The following is a 22092-nucleotide window of genomic DNA, read 5'->3' as shown; positions in this document are numbered from 1 at the left end:
GCCACGTGGCCCCATCGAAGCGCGAGAATCCACGGTTCGTATATGTAGAGAAGATAGAGATCCCCTTCTCCGTCTCCCTCCCCTGTCACAACTCGTACCGTTCACTAGGTTTTGCCGTCGCCGCCCTCCTGCCCCAGCGTCGCCGCCGCCCCCGAGCGCCTCCTCCCCCCCTCCATCCCCAGCGTCGTCGCCGACGCTCCCGAGCTCCTCCTCTGCCCCCCCCAGCGTCTCCGCCGGCGGCCGAGCGTCGCCGCCGCCGCCGCCGCCGCCCCCGCGTCTCCGGCCAGTAAGTATTCCTTCCTATATTGTTTGTATGCTGTTTTGAGACTGCGCTGTATATCTGTAAGTATATTTGACCTTTCATGAACTATTCAATTACAACCTTTGAGAACCTTGTTGTATTGGAATCAAATTGACAATAAAGACAAGATTTTTTTCAGTCTTGGGTTGGTGTATTAACATGGGAATGGTGCCTAGTAAGGCACATGCAAACAGTGCCTCTTGTACAATTCAATTACACAGAGAACACCGAGCTTAGTGCTAGTTGTCAGCTACTGCTGCCTGCAAAACTAGTAGTAGCTTACTACTATTGTCAGTCAAGTAACAAAAATACAAGTTGGAACTACTATAGAGTTCATACTAGAGCTATTGGAAACAAAAAGAACGGGTTGCCGACTTTAATTTAAACCTTGAATGACTTTTAATCGTTGAAACTTTAAGCCGATTTTTCTGACATTTCAACTGTACATCTGTTAGTCAAATTTGACACAACGAACACGACAAATGCATTCAGGCCTTTGGGTCAAATTAATTAAATAATTTCCTTTACTTAATTAACTCTTGACTAAACAATCCGATTTCTTTTATTTCTTTTTTGAAATTCGATTTCTTGGCTTAGGGAAAGCTCAGGATGTTACAACTCGTCCAAGCGAATGGTTCGGTTTGGTTTGTCTTGTTGGTAGGGGAATCCCTTGCTTGGATTTGTTTCTCTCGTCTAGTTTGGTTAGCTGAAGATTTGGTTTTTACAGTACCAGGTTGAGTGTTTTACCATAATTTTTTTGTGTTAACTTTAAGAAGTGTGTGATTCTTCTTACTGTCAAAATATTACTTGCAGATCTGCGGAGAGTGCGGAAGAGGCTTTTTCAACATGTCCTGGGCCACAATCGAGAATGATCCTGGTAAATGTCCAGTTACTTTTATGAAACACAAACACAGCACAAGAGATGGATTGTGTAGTGTATGAACATAATTAAATAATTGAAATAGGCTTTTTCCGCACGTTGAACGAGGAATTTCACAACCTTAGGACAGATAGCCGCTGTGTACATGGGCTTCCATTCAAATTCTGACTTTCCAGTACATTGTGTTACCGTTTTAGCAGTGTCTTGTGTTTTTAATAAACAGCCACTACCAGTAGTATGTGCTGCTTTACTAATTACAGGATCTTGTCCTGAAGTGGTGTTGTCATTTTGCTGACTACCTTCAACAGAGTCCTCTTAACATGCCTTAACGTTCATAGTGCATGTTAGGTCCTTTGCCTTACCTCTGAATAATTAGTGTTATGGCCACATTTATAGAGGATATGTATGGTCTTCATCCTCCCCCAAAAACACCATCTATGGTGTTGGTAGCATCGCAGACTACCAAGCTTGCTGTTGAGCCTCAGTGTTCTGAGCTGTTGGTTTTAATGCTCAATGGTTTGACAGCTTTTCTCAGGTATTTGTACTCCACTAGTCCTAAGGGACATATTGCACAGGAGGTTGTCATTTAACTAGTGGTTATGAATGATAAAATAAATATTCAAACTTCATTTGAATTAGAATCCTATCTGCCATGTTACAACTTTTTTACTAGCACAGAGTTCAGTTTCTTGTTTCTTTTTTTCCCAGTGAAGTATAGGAAATAATTCTTACATTTATATCTCTTCTGTAGGCATTTTTACTGAACTGTTGCAGCAGATGCAACTGAAGGGTCTTCAGGTAAGTAATCACCTACCCCCTTTTACTTAAGTCCATTCTTTGTTATGCTCTAGAATTTGCTGGAAATAGATGGTTTGTGCCTTCAGCTATTAAAACACTTTCTGCGGTTAATGTAGTTTTCTGAAACTAGTTTTTAACTTTGCTCACAAGTAGCAAAAAACTGTGCTTTTCAAATGCAACCTTGTTGGCAATTTTTGTTGGAAAAACACATGACAGGGCATACTTGCAATCTACTGCCATGGAGATCTGGTTCTACATTTTTGTTATTTCTGACATTTCAATTTTTTTATGGGCTCAAAAAGGGGTAATATGTTATTCCTCCTTGACAGGTTGATGAACTCTACTCACTTGATCTGGACGCCCTCAGCGATCTTCAGTATGTAATCCTGATACCTGCTTGTAATATCATAAATTACAGTGTTTGATATCCACACCAATTTTCCTTGGTGCTCCCCAGGCCAGTTTATGGGCTTATAGTGCTGTACAAATGGCGACCCCCAGAAGAAGATGAGCGTCCTATCAAGGATCCAGTCCCAAACCTTTTCTTCGCCAATCAGGTCAGAGTTGTTTATATGTTTGCTTTTGTGCTGCCTTTGCTCCTCTGCATCCTTTTGTGATAAATGCAATGCTTCACTTGCACAGATAATTAATAATGCTTGTGCCACCCAAGCAATCCTTTCTGTTCTATTGAACTCTCCTGGTATCACCCTTAGTGAGGAGCTGAAAAAGTTAAAGGAGTTTGCAAAGGACTTGCCACCAGAGCTCAAAGGATTGGCTATAGTCAACTGTGAGAGCATCCGTTTGGCAAGTAATTCATTTTCAAGGCCAGAAGTCCCTGAGGAGCAGAAATCATCTACCAAGGATGATGATGTCTACCATTTCATTAGCTATGTTCCGGTGGATGGCGTCCTGTATGAGCTTGATGGCCTAAAGGAAGGACCAATAAGCCTGGGCAAATGCCCAGGTAGCGGCGTTGGTGACATTGGTTGGCTAAAGATGGTGCGGCCTGTCATTCAGGAACACATCGACCGGTTCTCGCAGAATGAGATAAGGTTCAGTGTCATGGCCATCCTAAAGAACCGGAGGGAGATGTACACTTTAGAGCTAAAGGAGCTTCAGAGGAAGAGGGAGAATCTCTTGGCACAGATGGGTGATCCTTCTGCAAATAGGCATGGGCCATCCGTTGAGCAATCGCTCGCAGAGGTTGCTGCTCAAATTGAGGCTGTAACCGAGAAGATCATAATGGAGGAAGAGAAGTGGAAGAAGTGGAAGACAGAGAACATCAGGAGGAAGCACAACTATGTTCCCTTCTTGTTTAATTTCCTCAAGATGCTTGAGGAGAAGCAGCAGCTGAAGCCCCTGATAGAGAAGGCGAAGCAGAAGTCTCACAGCTCTACTAATCTTAGGTGAAATCTACGATTTATTTTGTCGTCTCGGTTGCTGTGGCATTTGTCCATGTAGAGATGACTAAGGCTGACTAGCCTTTGTTTCCATGGGTAGTGTTTGAACCATGTGATGATCATTACTTTAGTTATAGATGTTCGGGCCAATTTAGAGGATTTCAGGCGAATGTAACTTAAATTAGGCTTGTCTTTGTATCAGACTATATGTGTACAATGGAGGTTCCTTGGTTTGTTCTTGTATTGCTCTCCTGGGTCTCCATACAATGACACTAATTGCTTGTGCATTGTAACTAGATTTTAACTAAAAAAATATAATTAATTTGTTATTTACCATAACTTTATACATATATTATCTCATAGCTTTTAAATATATTTGTTACCGATATATGTGATACATGCGCTGGGCCTCCTTGACATGTGGCCCTCTAACACCACAACGTCAATTTTTTTTCCCTTCCCCAAAAAGTAGGGAGCAGTGTAGGTCATATGAATATACATTGCATATAATCTAATTGAGGGCCTAAACACTCATTCCATGCTACAAAATCTATATTTGATCAAAGATTATGCTTTCACATACTGGGTTTGTGACCAATTTATTTTGCAATATGAAATGAGAGCAGTAACTGCATTTCCTTGAGGCTTCTGTAAAATCACCACAACAACAGGCAGCACGCTCACTGGAACTAACCAACAGACAGCACATGATAGAACTAGTTTCAGATTCACATGATCAGAAGTAATAACCACCAAATGGAATGCAAATTGGCATATCTATCACAGATTCACAGCACACAAAAACCACCACCAAAGAAAGGAAAACTAGCCCAGGTTTACAAGCAAAGAACAGAATACAGCAACTTGATCAGTCTGAGGCGTCGACAACTGGAATCATGTCCACAGTTAGAATGTTCAACTTTTTGGCAGGATAACTGAAATGGTGGATGGCGCATAAAAACTGTGCACCAGGGTTTTTCTCTGCTGCTCCAGCCATTCCCATTTACATATTGTGTGCAGACTCATCATTTGACAAACAATCGATATGTACAATGACGGCTTCTTCAATTGGTCTGCTTATGAAAGCGAATGCCTGAATAATCATCAGCGTCAAGAACCATTCTCAGAAGTTAGCGCACTGAGGTGTTACACAAAATGATTCATGGAGGAAAGATATGACAGCATGAAGGTCTACTCACTTAATCTCGGGCTGTTCCACATTTTTCGCAGATTGCTCCCCTGCATCGGCCTTTTTGCTCTGACCGAGAGGCTTTTTGAACTGCACCAGAATCATGGTCATGTTGTCACATCCCTCTCCACCAATTGTTGATGGAGCCAGGCATCTGTCAAGTACTCTTTCACACACCGCAGAAAGGCTGCTCTCCTGCATTGTTTTTTAATACCACAAATAATTAAGTATAATAACGTCCTGCAAATTCATTGAAATTTGGAATTGGACAGAAAACTCCAAATCACCTTTTGTATGTGCTCATGGATGAAATCCACCAATTGTTGGCTTGACATACAGTCCCTGTTCATCATACAACGCTATTATTTCAATCAGAAGTCCTAGGTAAGTTGAAAAAGCACTTCAAGTGAAGGTAGGGGGTAGGCTTCAGCTGCACACAAACCAGTAAAGAATGCTATAACAAGTGTAAATGAAAAAAATGCAGGTAGAGAATCTCACCAAATGCCATCACATGCTAAAACAAGAAAGTCATCGTCGTTGCAAAGCTCCACCTAAGAAGAATAATTTACAAGATCAGGAAAGGGTAGATTAACAGGGTCAAAGCCAATCATGATAAAGCACAGAAAGTGAAGGAAGATCTGGCACTCAGAGGGCTTACAACATTGATGTCAGGATTTGCAGTCACAATTTGCTTCTCAGGAGGCAAGAATTTGTTCTGTTTAAATTCCATATCCCCTACATGGAGGTATCCACACGCTTAATGCACCAAGTGACATGCAGCTTATTAACAGATGAGCAAGTAAAAATATATACCAATTGCTCTTGTCAAGTTTAAACTTCCATTTATTCGTCCCATATGGATGAAACCCCCAGCTTTTAGTATTCTTTCTCTCTCGGCTTCAAGCTCCGGCTTGTGGTCTCTTGACAAATTGTATGCCTATTACACACTTAAAGAACAGTTGCTCAGACTGCCATTCATATATTCACAACTATATCTAAAATGATGAAAAAGAAAACAGACCTGGCCAGCCCTAGAAATAACACAACGGGAATCACCAGCATTCGCCACAACAAGTTGGTTATTTCTTATTACCGCTACACATGCTGTACTTCCACATGTTGGCCCAGCAAAATCAGAGTGGGGTCCCTGAAAACAGAATATCAATGCGAGATAGCTTATTTTGAATGAGAAGTTTGGTGATGCACTTGTGTGGCGTAAATACCTCTTCAAAAGACCAATCATCTTCTCCATTATTTGAATCACTGCCTCTCGGAGACCAAATCAACCCTTCTATCATACCACTAAACTTGTTTATCTTATCCCCAAGTGCTGATAGTTCTCTCCAGCCTCTCTGTCCTCTCATCATTTCGTCCATTCTGAAGTAGTACATCAACAGAATTAATCACTATGATCCTAATGTTGGCATAAAAATAAGTTCAAAAGTTTTGTACTATTTCTTATGGTAAGCTAATGACCCATATACCTGAAGAAAGCTTTATGAACAGCAGTGCCTAGGTCACCAGCAGAATAGGCTTCATTTCTAAGAACTTGAGTGTGTAAATATTTCGCACAGAATTTGGAAACCACTCTTCCTGAGGAAAACAAGGAATATGAGGGTGTGCAACATTTAAGAACTTGTGGCTTACTTAACATATTTAATATGTGATTCAAGCTGTGTGTCACTTAAAGACATCCCACATGAGTACAATGAGAAAACAGGCAGATAATTAGTCTTTGCAAGTACTGTTTACCTCCATGGCCATCAAAAACACCAAAGAATGATGTCTCATTGTCGAGATTTAGCAAAGCTGAATGCTGCAGAGATTTGCAAAACATTAAACATTCCATGATGGGGTGTTCTCAAAAAACTATAATTAGATTAAATGAACAGTACTGGCGTGTTCTAAATGCTTATCATCAATGCATGCTTTACTGCTATAGCTATGTATAATCAGCTTACATCACTCTGTTAATGCACCAGCACAAAAAGAAAACATCTTTGCTATTGTCACTATGATGATTATTGTACAAAGCAAATTGAAATATTATGGACAAGTCTGTAAAGAGGCCTTATGCATCATATGATAAGAAAATCGACCATAGCAAACCTAACTTTTGTCATTTCATTAAATTAACAAATGCAGATTTTAGATCATATCTACGTTGAGCGTAGCACGGTAGCAATTCTTGCCAAGCCAATGCAGAAAGTTTAATTGTAAAATGTTTACCCCAGCAGCATCAAGGGCGCTCACTTTATTTCTGAGAAACTAACTATTATCATGATATGAAAGTTGGGTATATCTTCAGAATATTATCAAGGTTTCATTAAGCGAATGAGGTCAGTGCACAATAGTGAAAAGCGACATGCTTAGCCTTGGGAGTGGGAAACTCACAGCATCCTCCATGCTTGCACGCCATCCTTGCATAGAGGAAAGACCAAATTTAAGCTTATCACTTTCCCCATCTTCAGATAGTTTATCAGTTTTGGGGGTACTGAGGTAGATTCCCATGTTGATAAGCTGTACCTAAGAAAATCAACTCATGAGGAAAGAAATAGGTATCCTGGGAAATGGAAATAACAGAACAATCAGACACCAAAAATCAATTGGGTCATCACATGACACTTACAGGAGTTATGTCAGATCAGGTATTTCTGGACCTTCTTCCAAGCATGGAAACTCATCCAAATCGCAAGCTTTAACCAAAGTCTCTCAGTGAGCTAGGGAATTCCTGGAAAAATAAAGATGGCAGGTTCAAAACAAGAACCAAAACGCTATACAATGAACACGAATAGTGACAAAACCAAAAAGAAAAAGGTAAACCAGCACCAAAAGCCAAACAATCAAGAGCACAATCACCCGTATTGATAAGTACCAGGTATGCAAAGCACCAATGCTGATGTAACAGGATGTACACAGTAAGGACAACCACCAAACAGACTCAGACAAGTGTCATGTACTACCAGGCAAGACACAGAAGAGTACAGTCCCAACACCCACTTCTCATTAGCCCATTTCAAGACTTTCAGCTAAGAAATCCAATTGCTGCATCATACTCAGCAATCACAGGAGACAAGCACAAAAACCCATCTATAATTGCACAGCATCAGGAATAAACTAAGCCAACCCCTATTATTGCAATATAGTAAACTAGAACACACTAGCCAACCAACATGGAAACATCCTAACCTGCACATCAATAATTGCTCTAAATTTAACACACGAATAAAATGAGACCAATCAGAGTCCTAAAACACACCCGCAGACAAATCAAGGGGCTATGGCAAAATGATATCTTTTCTTCTTTTCCTTAAGCCACCTGAGTATATCTTTTTTTCTTTTCCTTAAACCACCTGAGTTTGGTGAGGTTTCACCATCCAACTGGTACTCAGCTACTGATAACAGTGGATGAGATAACTTTCTTTGACCCCAAATCATCCACCAATTGATCCACATGAACCGCCATCACGTCAAATCCGAGCGAATCCATGGATAATAAATAAGAGAATGAAAAATGGCACATGACGATGACACCATGAACACAACCACCAGCGAGCGCGACGATTCTCCAGGCACCAATTACTCCCTAACCATAACCAGCTCGCGATTCAGACAGTCAAAGAACACACAGCGACCACCAGCTCAGACCGAAGATTAACACAAACCATCTCCACAGCCAAAGCAACCTCGGCAATGAACCAAAGCGGCACTGCAGCAAGAAAACGGATTGAAAAGAAACAAGATTTATACTCTTTTTTCCCCTCTCTTCTTCTCGCGAGGTGGTCGGGCGAGGTGGCGGAGGGATTCGGGGAGATCGGAGACTTGGGGCTGGGGCGGCTCTTGCGATCGCGGAGGAGCGAGGCGAGGGAGAATGCGCGGATTGGGTGGCTGGCTGGATGGAGAGCGGAAATGGGGGTTCTTGGGCGGATGGGATATTTTGGGTTGTTGTCAGCTCAGTTGTCGCGGAGAAAGGCAGCTCCTTTTCTGGGGGTGTACTAATTGCTAGGTGCACTGCATCTGCATCGCATGCCAGTGTACTACTGTACTCTACTCCCTGGATCCGGAGTTCCGGACCCATGCTGCCACAAAACATGTACTTTTTGGTGCGATTATATCGTCTGGATGTAATTAATGATACTCAATAAAAGTTACTCTGTCTTAAAAAAATCAACTCTTTTGATTTTCGTATTCAGCGTTTGAACATCCGTCTTATTTAAAAAATTTTCAAAAAATTTAAAAAATTAGTCACACTTAAAATACTATTCATGATTTATCATCTAATAAAAACAAAAATATTATTCGTAATTTTTTTAAATAAGATGAACGGTCAAACATTATAGGTAAAAAGTAAAAAAATAATTTATTTTGGATGGAGAGAGTACCATTTGGGGCGATTGTTTGATGCTCTAAAGGAAAAAAGGACAAACAATACACGTACAAACGAAAAATAATTTATAAATAAAATTTTTTATATGTGTTCTTCTTAGCGATCTAAAAGCTAAAGCTAAGGCTAAAAATAAACTATAATAAAAAACCCTCTAAAATTAACTCTAAATTTAAGGTTAAAATTTTAAATTTTGATTTATAAGCACAGTAGAAACAAAAAGACAGGGAGTTTGTTAACAAAATTTCAAAGGTGATGGTTGGTTGGGCTAATTATCCGTTTTCCCGTGAGCATGCTTATCGGTTGACCAACCTATACACAATGACACACTGTTTATTTACCAAACAGAAAGGGAATCGCTTTTACTGTTGCTTAAGAGCTAATAAACAATTATTAGCTGGTGTACAATTCGGTGTGAGTGGAGCCTTTTGTCCATGAAAATTATAATAGTGCAATATGAATGCAAGCCTAAATCTATGTGCCGCTGTGTCATGATCTGATGACTTTTCTCTTATGCATATCTTATCATCTTTTTGATCCATTTATGCTGAGATAGCTCGCATTTGCTTCGTTGGGCCTCAATTTTTAAGAGAGAAAAAGTCGGGTTTTTTTAGTATCCTCATTTCATTTATTGTACGTAGTAACCTTGCCATCGTGCAAAGACAAATTAGCAACGAAAACTGAAGCTGACGGGCAGCGTGTAATATTCACAGTTCATTTATATCTCTACACAGTCTTTAGTGGAAAATAAGTTGCGATGGTGAAAGGTGACGGATCAATCCAATGACGGAGCTAGAGTAAAACAGAGGGGTGCCACAGTATCTAAATTTGGATCGAATGAATGAATACATGGTGAAAAATCATAAACTTTAGTTAAAAATTTTTTCAAGGGGTTCCTGATATATGCAGCTTCGCCACTGGATCAATCAATGCTCTTAATTATTGATGGGACGATCATTTGCCGGTATATTTGTAAATAAAAATAAATTATAAATGGATTTTTATTTATATATTGTTAGCAATCTAAAATCTAAGGCTGGAAAATAAGCTTCGGTGAAAAACCTCAAAATCATCATTAAATTTAAGATTAAAAACTTAAATTTTAGCTTATAAGCATAGGCATAAGCGAAAATATAGCGATGGATCTTGTTTGTCGAGGCCATACCATCTCCGACAAAATTTCTAAAATCTTTACTAAAACGCAATGCATATTATTGATGAAAAATGAAAGATTATTTTATTCTGTGATAGCTATTTAATGATATAAATAACGGAATTAAATACTATAAAGTTCAAAAATCTATTTTAGAAATATGAAATGATGAACTTCTCTGTAAAAACTTTCTAAAAACTTTCTGCAAAATAATACACTATTTAGCAGTTTGAAAAACGTACACGCAAAATCCGAGCAAAAAATTACCTAAAAACGCACCATTATATTTTGATCCATGTTTCCCTTTATTACGCAACTGAGATGGTCCTAGTGATATTTTTGGTTGGCTTCACCTCTAGGTATGATGCTGAATTTTATTTGAGGTTGAAATTACTGTGCTATTTTTTTCTATTACACTAAAGACTAACGCGTATACACGTCACTACATATATAAAAAAGATCACATCTAGAGTGTTTCGACACTGACACACGCTTTATATACTTAAAAATCTATTGAAAACACACTAATGTATACTCCTCCTGTCAAAAAAAACCAATTCTCCGTTTTTCGTGTCCAACGTTTGACCATCCGTCTTATTTGAAAAATTTTCAAAAAATTTAAAAAAAATTAGTCACACGTAAAATACTATTCATGATTTATCATCTAATAAAAACAAAAATATCAATCTAAAAAAATTTAAATAAGACGAAGAGTCAAAAATTATAGGTAAAAAATAAAAAATTGGTTTATTTTAGAACAGTATATAGCACTAGAATTTGCTTTTTAATCATTATAGCATGGAGCACTACTATAAAATGAAACGGTGGAAGTTTCATCGTCTATAAAATTGAAAAAAAAATCAAGAGGATTTAGCGGAAAATGAAGACGTTATATGCAACCCCATCGTTTGCTTCTACGGTTTATAAGCTATTGTCAAATTTTGATTATTAAATTTTAATTTTACAGTTGATTTGGAGATGGGAAAGGATCATCATGGCTCCATCCTTATTTATTTATAAATTGATAAGAGCACGCATATAAATATTTTATCAATAACTGTTTTTTTACGATGACACTCAGATCGATATAAACACCGAGGGCTCAAAAACAGATCTTCTCTAGATAACATAATATAATAAAAGTAGCTTCAGTTTTCTGTTTGTATCATTTAATTTCTGACAAAGAAAAACAAACCCAGTTTGCCACTTGATAATGGATCACCGAAAATGTAGCTAGACCTAGACTAATAAGTAAAGATTCCTCTAACTAACAAAGACCTACGTCATTAGCAATCACAAACCGGTGGGCTGCTACGGCGGCTTGGCAGCGTTGCCTCTGAATTCGCTCCCAGATGCGACACTTTCTTGTTTGTTGCGACGTCTCACCCTCTCGGACGGTTGGCTTTGCGGCCTACCTAGAGTATTAACTTCGTCTTAGAATAAAAATAAAGAGACAGCCGTTTCTCCTTAAATAAAGAAATTTATATGCTAAAAATTTTAATTTTTCAACGTTATATTTGAAGTTGATTTTAAGGTTTTTTCATTTAAATTTATTTTTCAACATTGTCTTTTAGATCGCTAAGAATACGTATATAAAAAATTATTCATAAATGATTCTTTATTTACAAATGGTCCGAATCACCCCCTTAAGTATATGTAAAAAAACATGTGCAAACATTAACACATTACACATGAGTATAGAAACATAGCATTATCTATTAGGGTTCATGAAATTATCAGTTACCACCATGGTAACTAGGGTTATTGCTCGAGCACGCTAGCAGTAACCACCGGTTTTATTTAGATAAAATTATCTAAATTCATATAAAATATTCATTTAACTAATGACGGTGTTCACTTTAAGCCATGTGGTTTACCAAGATAAAATCACACGTCTCTACCATGGCTTACATTGCTTTAAGTGGAGAGGATCAGCTAAAACCATATAGTAACCATGGCAAAACCTCAGTTAACAAAGTCCAAAAATTTAAATTCAAATGCTAGCACCTTATCTTTTTTCTTTTGCTTATAAATCTTCAATTTTTTTAACTTTGGAGTTGATTTTGAAGTTTTTTCATCGTGACTTATTTTTTAGCATTATCTTTTAGATCGCTACCAACACGTATATAAAAGTTTTATTAATAAATTATTTCTTGTTTACAAATGTCATTTGGCTTTTTCATTAAAAAACAAACAATCGCCTAGATCAATAAATTTATGGTGGTTTGGTAACCATCCTACCGCTGGGCAAGGTTTCGGCTCCACGAACGGTTTTGAAACCCCCTGGTATCCATGCATTTGAGCAACAAATGTGAATGAACTAAACAATGCGTTGCCAAAAAGTCTCTTGACAACCAGGCAACCTTTTTTTTCGGTTTTTATATATCCAATGCAATAGTACAAGTAAAACTAACAGCACAGCTAAAGACTTGTTGGATACAAACGAACAAATGAGAGCTTTTAGACCTCCATCTGAGCAGCTTTACCCTACACCTGACCAAACATACCCCTTTTTGATCCATATATCTACTACCTTCTCCACAGCATTAAGTTTAAAATGTCGACAAAATTCAGAAATCTAAAGCTTGTGTATGTCATCCATGAATAAGCATGTGAAATAGAGTGGACAATGGCATCAAAGCAACTTCCTAGCTCCGGTCGTCTAACAGAATTTCATTAACTACACAGCTCCACTTGATAATATTTCTATTTTTCACACGCTACTTTTGTTCAGGCTACATAAGTAGGGAACCAACACATAGGTTCTTCAATGCATACGGCACGCCGGATGCTCTTCATATGTGCAGGATATTTTATCTGTTGCGATCTGGCACAAGATTGATCCACTGCACCTTATTGAGGCAAAGGGATGAATGCAGAAGATTTTCCGGCATCAATCACCTTCCCTTCCTCCTGTCCTTCTCCCTGTCTTTGCTTCTGTCATAGTGGTCGTCCCTTCCTCGGCTTGCACTTTTTTCACGTAACCTGTCTCTTCCAGCATCATTGCCATGCAATCTGTCTGTGTCCCTGTTACGATTGTGCTCTCGATCTCTTTCCAGCGACCTCCTTGGAGGACTACGGCTCCTGCTTAAGCTACGCCGACGTTTCCTTGAAGAATCTCGCACATCATCGTACCTATCTCTCCGCTCCAATGACATTCTCTCTGAAAAAGAAGTGATGTTTTTCATGAAGATAAATCACCCAAATAATATAAGTAGCAAAATATTCTGAGATAGAGCATGGCTCATTGGTATCAGAAATGAAGATGCAACAGGTTGGAGGATGTATGTTAAAAAGCAACAAAAATGCAATTATCTAATAAGCATGACATGTTGTTGCTGCCTTCTTACATACCAGAAGAACGTCTGCTGTTTGCACCATCATTTGATAAGGATAAACCATATTCAGACTGAAGACGCCTACGGTGGCTGGCAACCTTCTTCTCGATCTCTTCTGTGTTTCGCAAACCTTTCTCTTCAAGAGATTCACGATACTGCATGACATCAATTTCGATCTGCCTCAGCTTCTTCCTGCATCACAATGCATGTGCAATTAAATTAAAAAATGAATGGAGTAATTGGCTAGTACATGATAGAAAATGTAATGAATGTCAACATGATAAATCATGAAAACTAGCTGAATGCATGTGCTTTGCAAAGGATAAAAACATATTATGTTATTCCTAAAGTAAATAGAAAAATATTTTTCATGAAATATGTGACCATCTTTTTTATATAGGAAATATCCATATCAATTTGATTTTATGTCGATATCCATCTAGATTTGATTGATTTTAAATATTACGAAATTGAGTAAATTGTAAAAATGCAATGGGAGTAGGTGCCACCACCACTAGAGGCTTTTATAGTAGTAAAGATAAATACCTATGCTCTTCATCAAGAATCGTATCCTGATGATGATTAGAATTATCAGTACTAACTTCGGTCGCATCAGCTTTCCCAGAATCACCAGCAATATCACTACCAGATGAATAGCTTAATCCTAAGCCTCTGCCACCTTTTCTATCTTCATCACTGGCATCATCATCACGACTCCATTTTGAAGCAGGCAAAACAGGATCAACTTTTGGCTTCTTGCTTGGAACAGGTTCAGTGGATGTGTATTCGTTAGAGCGTTTGTGCACTGCTTCTATAGCATAATGAGAGAGACCTACAATATCTGATTCACCACCATCAGTACCTTCTCCAGGTCTTGAAGCATTACGAGCATTCACAACGATGTCATCTCTTCCAGTTCTGTGTGGTTCTCCTTGCCCATATTTAATGCCAGCATCCTTATCATATAATCGCTCCTTTTCAGCCTCTTCCAAGCTAAGCAACCTAGCAACCATCATCTCTTTACCACCACATAGCGAGAGGCCATTATGTCTGCAACGGCGTTCAAGTTCAGCTAGTGGAAGCCCTAAGAGCTCTCTCGTTGCTGCTACCTTTCCTGTGGCCAAGGCACCATCTTCATTGAGCCTAAATCCATCACTTCCATCCTCAGAGTTAGCTTTCTTTTCAATCTCCGGTGCATCACCACATAGAGAGTGAAAAGGGATGACCCCTGAGTGGCTTGTTCTAAGAAAGGTAGCTCTTAGCCCATTCAGATATGCATCAGAAAATAAGAACCAGTCTGCCCATACTTGTAGAACTTTCAAAACTCTCTCCTGCAGAACAATAATGCTATCATGTGACAACATCACAAAAGAAATAAAATAAAGGACTGAAAAGACAGAGTAGTATAACTTACCTTCAGAGCTTCAGCAGTAATCCTTCCTGTGATGCTGCGGTACAGATCATTGAAGCTTTCTATAACATCAGGTAAAGCAGCCTCAAACTTCGTTCGGAATGCAGAAGCATTCTTCACAGGAGCACTGCTGTTATGGAGAATATCAGACACTAGCATAAGCCGAGCAACCTTGGTTGGGATGGGTGTCTCCTTGAGTGTCAAAGATTCTGTAAGAACCTCAACAATCTGAACATACAAGGGAAGTACCAATGAGAACCCATGTTATGTGAATTTTACCAAAAAAGAATTGTTTTCACAAAAAATCTAAACACCAATATTAAAGCATGTGCTATGTGGTTTCTGGAAGTATGATCTGAAATAGTGGGTAAAATAGACAGCAACCTAGTAAACAACAAACTGTATGCAGTTGTAAACACAAACCAGAAGGTATCAATAGTTAATACACACCACTCTAACCATGCTCAATGAATAAACCAGTGCTAATTGAATGGTGGAAGCAGCAGCGAAAAAAATAGAGAAAATGACTGATCCTTGTAAACCCAACAATGCTCTATTGAACCTGAGACTGAACATCTTCATAATTCTAATTAATAATAACAGTTTTATAACAAAATATAGAGTATCATCAATCAGTGTCCACTAGAAATATCTTCATAATTCTATTTCTAACTAATAATAACTATGGTTTTATAATAAAATAGAGTATCATCAATCAGCGTCCACCAGAAAGGGACAAAATTGACTGGTTGGGCCAAATCTAATGCAAGGAAGGCTTTTACCTCTCCAGCTGCATCAGCATTATCCAATGCAAATCCCATAGCCTCCTTTATCTGACTTCTCTCCAGTGTCAACGCACGTAGCATGTCCTCAAATTCATCACGCTGTGAATCAGTCAATGTGCGCTCCAGTTCGACGCGCTGAAGAAAGAAAATTGTAAATTAGTATTGTAATATTACAAAACAATTAACAGTAGCAAAGCAAAATGCCTTCAAAAAGGTGCAAAAGTCTCTTACCTTGCTTCTACCAGCTGCAAAAGTAGATTCTTTTTCACGCTCAGGACTTCTGCTGGATGGCAAAGCAGGTGGAACCCATCTGGAATATCGTGTTTAATATATTATCATGCCATCACATATTCAATGGGCACATGCAGGACAAATACATATTGGAATATAAATATCACTGTGCACTGTCTATTACCTTCCACTTCCTGTAATCATAATAAATGGTTCCGTTCTCCACCTCTGCAAAGTATCACCCTGCATCCCAATATCACTATAAGCAGTTAGTGCTACCATCCTATCGTTTCAATGATTGAAATGCATCTCACAATGTATGAGAGCATAAGTGCCTGGGTCCAGTCCAAAGAAGATAATTTCCAGCCCAAAGCACCAAGGAAAAAATTCTCATGAGAATGTTGTTAAGTGAGCCTCAAAGATAAATAAATTAAACCAAAAGATTTTCATTTTAGCTATTTGATGTTTGTATTCCAAAACATATGCACTGGAAAAATCAATGATAAATCTGCATTGGATAAAAGAAATCAGAAAAGATGATGATTAAGACAAATATATTTACCATCACCACTTCTAACAGTAAACAGTATACTATCACCAATTCAAAAAAAGAAATACCACCCCCACTTCTAACAAAAGAAAAGGAAATTTTGGAAAGGAAACACAGATATAAACTATTTTCCATTAGTCGATCATAGAGATTGAATATTTAACGACGGCAATGTAGTTTACCTGAGCAAATGAGTATAATCTCCAAACGTAGTATGTGTGCTCCTTTGATTTAAGATCAAACAAGAAACCAAATAAAGAATTTCCTCGGCTTCTCTCCATAACAGCCTGTTCAAAAGCACACCCCCCATCAAGTACATGCAGAGCCATTGTGTCAATCACATGGCGAAGATGTGCATCATCTGGCGGAGCAACCACTATATCAGGAACATTTGGGGTGAGGACCTGTTAAATCAAAGGAAATTAGGATAACAAAATATTGATTATAAATTATGAGATAACATTCAATAATTTCAAGCTAACTGCGGATATCCTGAACCAATGCAGCGCAACGCCTACTTGAGGTTAAAATTAAATCTTGGGGTAAGCATCTGTAGCATTTTTTTAGGTGATAAGGTGGGACTAACATCCTCCTTTTTAGATCATTCTTTTGGCTACAATTGGTCTGACCCTTACCATCCACGTCCATCTCTGCGGTGGGATTTATTACACTAATGTTACGAGTTAATCAAAATAATATCATTAAATAAATTTCATGAAAACCGTGTATTCCTCGCCATATGATCCATTAAGCTTATTTGTTTGCTTAGAGAAAAGATGGTAGGTTTGATAACCCAAAAGCACACATGTTTCCAATGGTTAGGACCACTCCAAATAGGCATGGTGCCTCCCATTTGGTGGTTGGCATGTACTATACATGCTCTCACAGATTAATAAGAACATAACCAACAAAGTGAAACAAGATAAGGAGCAAGGCCTACATAAATGATGTGGTAACTGAGGAAAGATGAAAAATTATTCCAGATACTAATTTGTACACAGCAAGAGAAGTAGTAAATCTCTCTATTGGTCTATGCAATTCAAGCATTTAAACATTTAGAAAAAGAAATCAAATGAAAAGTAGTGTATCTTTATTTTCAACCGTTTCTCCATTGAAGATTCACGAAAGCAAAACATGGGAATATTCAACAAGATGACCAAATAAGACAACGGAGAGTCAAGAACGGATGCACTTTACTAATATTGCAAATCACAAAATTACAAAGGAAAGGCATTTCATAACAGAAAACAGCTAAAGTAAGAAAAATATCCCCTACCAGTTCCGAGGTTTGTGGTTTAACAGATGCAATAGGTGGGCCACCGGAACCAGATAGGACGACATTACCACCCTGTATATAAACATAAAACTTGTAAATATAGGTGGGCCACCAGAACTCTTGCAAGCAGCACCAATTGTACATCCAATTTAGAACTTGTAAATATAATAAAAAAGGTATCTCAAACAGAAGCTTTAAAACAGCACAAAAAGGCAAACAAAGCACCTCCTTATTTCGGATTGCCATGTGCCCAGGAGGAGGAGCAGGAAGTGCTTGTGATGGAAGAGCAACAGATTTGCCCCACCCTAACTTCAGCTCATAGTCATACACAACAACACCTGAGATGAGCCATAAGCCCATAAGTATGTCAAAAACAAGAACACAACTAGAATTTTTGAAAGCAAGAGTGCAAGTATATTCAAGCTCCTGTACAAATGGACAAAAATGATCCCTGCACTACATGAAAATGTATAGTAACCTTCCATTTCATCCTTGGCTGCCTGTCCATCTGCTCTATTCATGAAGGCAACAAAACCACAATTCCTTTGCCTTCTGCGTTCCTCTTCTGTTCGAGGCCACATAATCTTGACACTAGCAATAGGTCCAAAACGACCAAATGTCCTCAGAAGAAAATTTTCATCCACCTGTACCATATCATACAATGCAGGCGTCAGCTAATCATGCTGCACTAAAAGTTAAAATTATGCACAAATTGAACATGTGCATTGGAGAATGCCAACCTTTGGAGAAAGATTCCCAACATATAAGTTCGTTGTTTGCGGATCCCCATCATCAAATGATCCTGGAAGTCTCCCAATGGGATCAAATCCATCTGGCAATTCATCAAAACGGCTAGATGACTGCAGGAAGCAGTGACTGGCATCAATTAATGAATATTACAGATATACTAACAAACTAATGCTACAAAGATTTCTATAGAAAAACACTGCAAGAAATCATGTTTTTTTCCTTATTAACTAAATACATATTAAAAACAGTTATGTTGCAGACAGACAGAAAAAAAATGTTGTTCTACAACTAGTCAATTAACAAAAGAATATTTATTTATTTTGCTCTTCTAAAAGGAGTTGGGGTGATAGTGTGTTTATACCTCATAAGTCATAACACCTATTCCAGAGGATTGCATATAGTCATGCAGAAATGTGTATTATTTGAAAGATTGTTTTTTTAGAAAAAATATTGGATAACTTTTTGCATGTGTCCATATATAGGTTACTAACTGATCTCATGTGATCAGGTACAAATTCTTTAAATTTTGGTTTTGAGACCTATATGTAATATAGCATATTCATTCATCATACATTGAAACTCATGGGCTAGCCAGCAAACTAAACATGATCTAAAGCACTCCACAAGTTCTTTTGAAGTGATGTCCAGTGCAAGTAAATAAAGGCCTATTGTGTCATATACTTAAGTACTTACAGAAGAGGTATCAGTGTGTCGACCCTCACGCCATTGCTCGCGTTCCTGATTACGCCTTTGTCGAAGCTCTTTCTCAAACTTGAGTTCCTCCATGAACTCATCTATTACCCGTGACTTTCGTCTTTCCTTTTCCTTTGGGCGCTCCTCTTCCCTCTGCACAGCAAGATAATGCTTAACCAAAGAATCATAGCAACTACTTGACAGCCATAAGACCATAAGAATATTGGAAGTGTACTAACCTTTTTCTCTGGCTCTTTCCCAAATGACGGCGGCAAAAAAGATGGAACATACCTGGATAAAAGTATGCTACGTATAAGGTATCTAGCATGTGTACACCTAGATGATACGGGTCTATGAAACAAAAGAATTAAGCAATGTGCCCAGCGACCAGCAGGGGTGAGTTGCTAATAACCCTATAGCCTTCTTGACAAACAGCTGCACTTTTCACCTTACTATACTTTCACAAATTCTCTTTCTGAAATCATGTTTGCTAACCAATATACTTTATAGATGATACAGTTAATCATAAAGCTTGCATTTCGTGCCAGCAATGATTTATTGGATAGCATTTCTTACTTATAGAATGATTACATAAGAGGATCCAAATATTACACAACCAAGGGTCCTTTTGTCCATGCCATGCCTACTCTATGCACATTTTTCAATCTCTGGGGAAATATATTTCGCAGCATCTTGTTTTGGAGAAATAACAGCAGAAATGTTAAGTAAAATATGAATTATTGTAAACTCCAGGAAGCTAACTAAATGAAGTTCTATTATGGTTTTTTTTTTGGGGGGGGGTATGGAGAGAGGGAGGATTACTAAAGACAAAACACTACTCAATAAACCAGTTGCTCAGCACATGCAAATCATAATATTCTAAAATCTATGATCAGCTTCACTGATATAATTGAAAGTTCTTCCCAAAGGCAGTAGGCATGACGTATGATGAATTTGGAAATGCTTTTATGCACACATCAACATGAACCATATTTGTCCTTGTATGTCACAAACTCAAAAAGTTATCCCGAGATTAGGTACACTTCACTAGATGGAAATATTCTCTCTGCTCTCAGTCCAACAACTGTGTGTTTTGTTACAGTCCCCAAGTAAAAACAATAAAAAGGATGAAAAATGGAATATTCAAATGCAAGTGATAAATCCGAAGTCAATGGACTGTGGAAAGTAATGCTACTATCAGCAATTTAAGGCCTCTATTTTTACAGATAGTTGATTGGCACCTTAATACTGTCAAGAGCTAAACAGAAAATCCACAATAATGATTTAGTATATGATGAAGGTGTGGCAACTATAGTCATAAGTCAGCACTACAGCATAAATGTGAGTTCAAATTGCAATAAGAAAGCATGAACCAAATCAACGGCTATTTGTCCCCTTAAGACAATCTTTCAAAAGTATTCACAGTTGGTACCAACTTTGTAGATAAATAGGCAAACAATTCACAAAACAGCAATGCTAACAAAAAATAAAATATGTATTCCCTCCGTTTTGCAATGTAAGACTTTCTAGCATTGCCTAAATTCATATGGATGCTAATGAATCTAGACACATATATAAATTATATACATTCATCAATGAATGAATTTAGGCAAGGCTAGAAAGTCTTACAATATGAAATGGAGGTAGTAAAAAAGATAGCATGAATCATTTAAATAGCTCATGGTTGCCGTCTGGATTCCAATTATATCAGCCATATGGCCATCTAAGATGAAGCAGTGGTACCACAAGATACCCTCTTCTAGAAATCGAGTATTTTTTATTCGTTTACCTACTGCCCTTCTTTGGAACAGACCCCCCATCTTTGGACTTTCCACCTGCCATTGCCGAATGAATAAAAAGGCCGGTCTCTTGATTAATTGGAGCAATAGAAGAAACAATGTATATATCCATCATGATTTTCAATCTAGAAAAAGGGAAACCAATTACAACAAAGTACATTGAAAAGTAAACCCATCACTAACCTTCGGAATCAACCCTCAGTTTGGCATTGGGATCAATCACGCCTCCTCGAACAAACTTCGACCCAGATGAGCTATCACCCTTGAATGACTCGACAAATTCCTCGTACACGCGTGCTGCTTCATCTTGCTCTCTCTTTACAGATAAGCAGTTAAAATGAGATGTGGATGGAATGTGCATGCAGAGAGTATAACTAGATGTGTCTCCAGAAAAGATTGAAAGAGATTTGAACCCTTACCTTCTTCCTGGCCTCCTCGTTCTCCTTGTGTCGGTGGAATGGAACCTTCTTCGAACTCATCCTAGTATAAAATTATCACCAGAGCATCAGAATTTGAGAAGCAAGTACTTCAAACTTTGATTACTCTACCACTCTGCACGCCACTGAAATTAATCATATGTAACTACACACACAAAAAACCCACCCAACGAGAGGAGTGCTAAAGTTTCTGCGGCAATCCAGATGCTAACAGCGATGACCCGAGCGAAAAAATTAGGCAATGAATTCAACCTAGATCAGCACATCGACACAGCACAGGTTCCATCCCTACAAACTTACGCACGCACGGCACGCTCCATCCAGGCACGGGGGAAATAGTAAAAAAAAAATTCGCGAACGCAGACGCAGGTAACCAAAGCTCATGTCCATGGCCGCCACCTCCGCGGAAATCACTTTTAGCCCCCGAGCAGACGAGCAACGGCATCTGGCTACTGGAGCCGCACACCAATCCCACCGTGCCACACCACAACCGAGACGCTCAAACAAACCCTAGCCCACGAAGCGAGAGTCGGGGGAGAAAGAAGAACAAAAAAAACAGGTACAGAAGGGCGAGTCACGCCATGAGAGCCCCTTCCCTTACCTCGCTGCCGGCGTCAAGGCGCGGAGCGGACGGCGGCGGGATCGGGCAGGTCGCTAGGGTTTGGGGCTCCCTCACGCCGCCGCGGACGGAGGCGGAGGCGGAGGCGGAGGTCGGGG

General features: G+C 38.7%; 3 protein-coding genes across 7 annotated transcripts; 1 reads left to right on the top strand and 2 right to left on the bottom strand.

The window, feature by feature from the left end:
• Nucleotides 1-88: 88 nt before the first annotated feature.
• LOC102713518 (ubiquitin carboxyl-terminal hydrolase 2-like) lies at nucleotides 89-3535 on the top strand. 2 transcript variants are annotated; one of them, XM_040521267.1, is made up of 6 exons: nucleotides 89-286; nucleotides 1115-1178; nucleotides 1933-1979; nucleotides 2309-2355; nucleotides 2437-2536; nucleotides 2622-3535. In XM_040521267.1, exons 2-6 carry the CDS (start codon nucleotides 1148-1150, stop codon nucleotides 3387-3389), a joined length of 993 nt encoding a protein of 330 aa, XP_040377201.1. In that variant the 5' UTR covers nucleotides 89-286; nucleotides 1115-1147; the 3' UTR covers nucleotides 3390-3535. The 2 variants fall into 2 exon arrangements, with proteins under 2 accessions (XP_040377201.1, XP_006646977.1); XM_006646914.3 differs by lacking the exon at nucleotides 89-286 and adding an exon at nucleotides 895-1034.
• A 388-nt stretch (nucleotides 3536-3923) lies between these two features.
• On the bottom strand, nucleotides 3924-8507 carry LOC102713045 (probable protein phosphatase 2C 11). 3 transcript variants are annotated; one of them, XM_006646911.3, is made up of 13 exons: nucleotides 8319-8507; nucleotides 7198-7299; nucleotides 6963-7094; nucleotides 6321-6384; nucleotides 6053-6161; nucleotides 5792-5945; nucleotides 5590-5715; nucleotides 5382-5505; nucleotides 5227-5303; nucleotides 5067-5119; nucleotides 4856-4910; nucleotides 4579-4763; nucleotides 3924-4472 (listed from the first exon to the last, which is right to left on the bottom strand). In XM_006646911.3, exons 3-13 carry the CDS (start codon nucleotides 7077-7079, stop codon nucleotides 4457-4459), a joined length of 1080 nt encoding a protein of 359 aa, XP_006646974.1. In that variant the 5' UTR covers nucleotides 7080-7094; nucleotides 7198-7299; nucleotides 8319-8507; the 3' UTR covers nucleotides 3924-4456. The 3 variants fall into 3 exon arrangements, with proteins under 3 accessions (XP_006646974.1, XP_006646975.1, XP_040377034.1); XM_006646912.3 differs by having other exon boundaries at nucleotides 6963-7088; XM_040521100.1 differs by lacking the exon at nucleotides 8319-8507 and adding an exon at nucleotides 7828-8156.
• A 4173-nt stretch (nucleotides 8508-12680) lies between these two features.
• Nucleotides 12681-22092, bottom strand: LOC102712604 (protein RRC1-like). 2 transcript variants are annotated; one of them, XM_015833907.2, is made up of 18 exons: nucleotides 21977-22092; nucleotides 21358-21418; nucleotides 21122-21254; nucleotides 20929-20974; nucleotides 19379-19430; nucleotides 19140-19292; nucleotides 18437-18556; nucleotides 18175-18340; nucleotides 17922-18034; nucleotides 17697-17768; nucleotides 16603-16824; nucleotides 16055-16113; nucleotides 15871-15949; nucleotides 15637-15774; nucleotides 14858-15082; nucleotides 13990-14774; nucleotides 13460-13635; nucleotides 12681-13268 (listed from the first exon to the last, which is right to left on the bottom strand). In XM_015833907.2, the coding sequence occupies exons 2-18, from the start codon at nucleotides 21415-21417 to the stop codon at nucleotides 13003-13005; spliced, it is 2865 nt and encodes a 954-aa protein (XP_015689393.1). In that variant the 5' UTR covers nucleotide 21418; nucleotides 21977-22092; the 3' UTR covers nucleotides 12681-13002. The 2 variants fall into 2 exon arrangements, with proteins under 2 accessions (XP_015689393.1, XP_006646973.1); XM_006646910.3 differs by lacking the exons at nucleotides 20929-20974; nucleotides 21358-21418; nucleotides 21977-22092 and having other exon boundaries at nucleotides 21122-21202.

Source organism: Oryza brachyantha, chromosome 2, assembly GCF_000231095.2.
Source record: "Oryza brachyantha chromosome 2, ObraRS2, whole genome shotgun sequence".
Taxonomy (NCBI): Eukaryota; Viridiplantae; Streptophyta; class Magnoliopsida; order Poales; family Poaceae; genus Oryza; species Oryza brachyantha.
The sequence above is the reverse complement of the archived record's forward strand: the minus strand, read 5'-3'. Positions and strand labels throughout refer to the sequence as shown.

Excerpts from the sequence above, each read along its gene's own strand:
- LOC102712604 (XM_015833907.2), bottom strand. The coding sequence starts at position 21,417 with ATGAGTTCGAAGAAGGTTCCATTCCACCGACACAAGGAGAACGAGGAG. Across the intron at positions 20,975-21,121 it reads ACTGAGGGTTGATTCCGAAG|GTGGAAAGTCCAAAGATGGG; the intron begins GTTAGTGATGGG and ends CGGCAATGGCAG. Across the intron at positions 13,636-13,989 it reads ATTCTTGATGAAGAGCATAG|GAAGAAGCTGAGGCAGATCG; the intron begins GTATTTATCTTT and ends ATTGTGATGCAG.
- LOC102713518 (XM_040521267.1), top strand. The coding sequence starts at position 1,148 with ATGTCCTGGGCCACAATCGAGAATGATCCTG. Across the intron at positions 1,980-2,308 it reads TGCAACTGAAGGGTCTTCAG|GTTGATGAACTCTACTCACT; the intron begins GTAAGTAATCAC and ends CCTCCTTGACAG. Across the intron at positions 2,537-2,621 it reads ACCTTTTCTTCGCCAATCAG|ATAATTAATAATGCTTGTGC; the intron begins GTCAGAGTTGTT and ends TCACTTGCACAG.
- LOC102713045 (XM_006646911.3), bottom strand. The coding sequence starts at position 7,079 with ATGGGAATCTACCTCAGTACCCCCAAAACTGATAAACTATCTGAAGAT. Across the intron at positions 5,946-6,052 it reads GTTCATAAAGCTTTCTTCAG|AATGGACGAAATGATGAGAG; the intron begins GTATATGGGTCA and ends GTACTACTTCAG. Across the intron at positions 5,120-5,226 it reads CAAATCCTGACATCAATGTT|GTGGAGCTTTGCAACGACGA; the intron begins GTAAGCCCTCTG and ends TATTCTTCTTAG.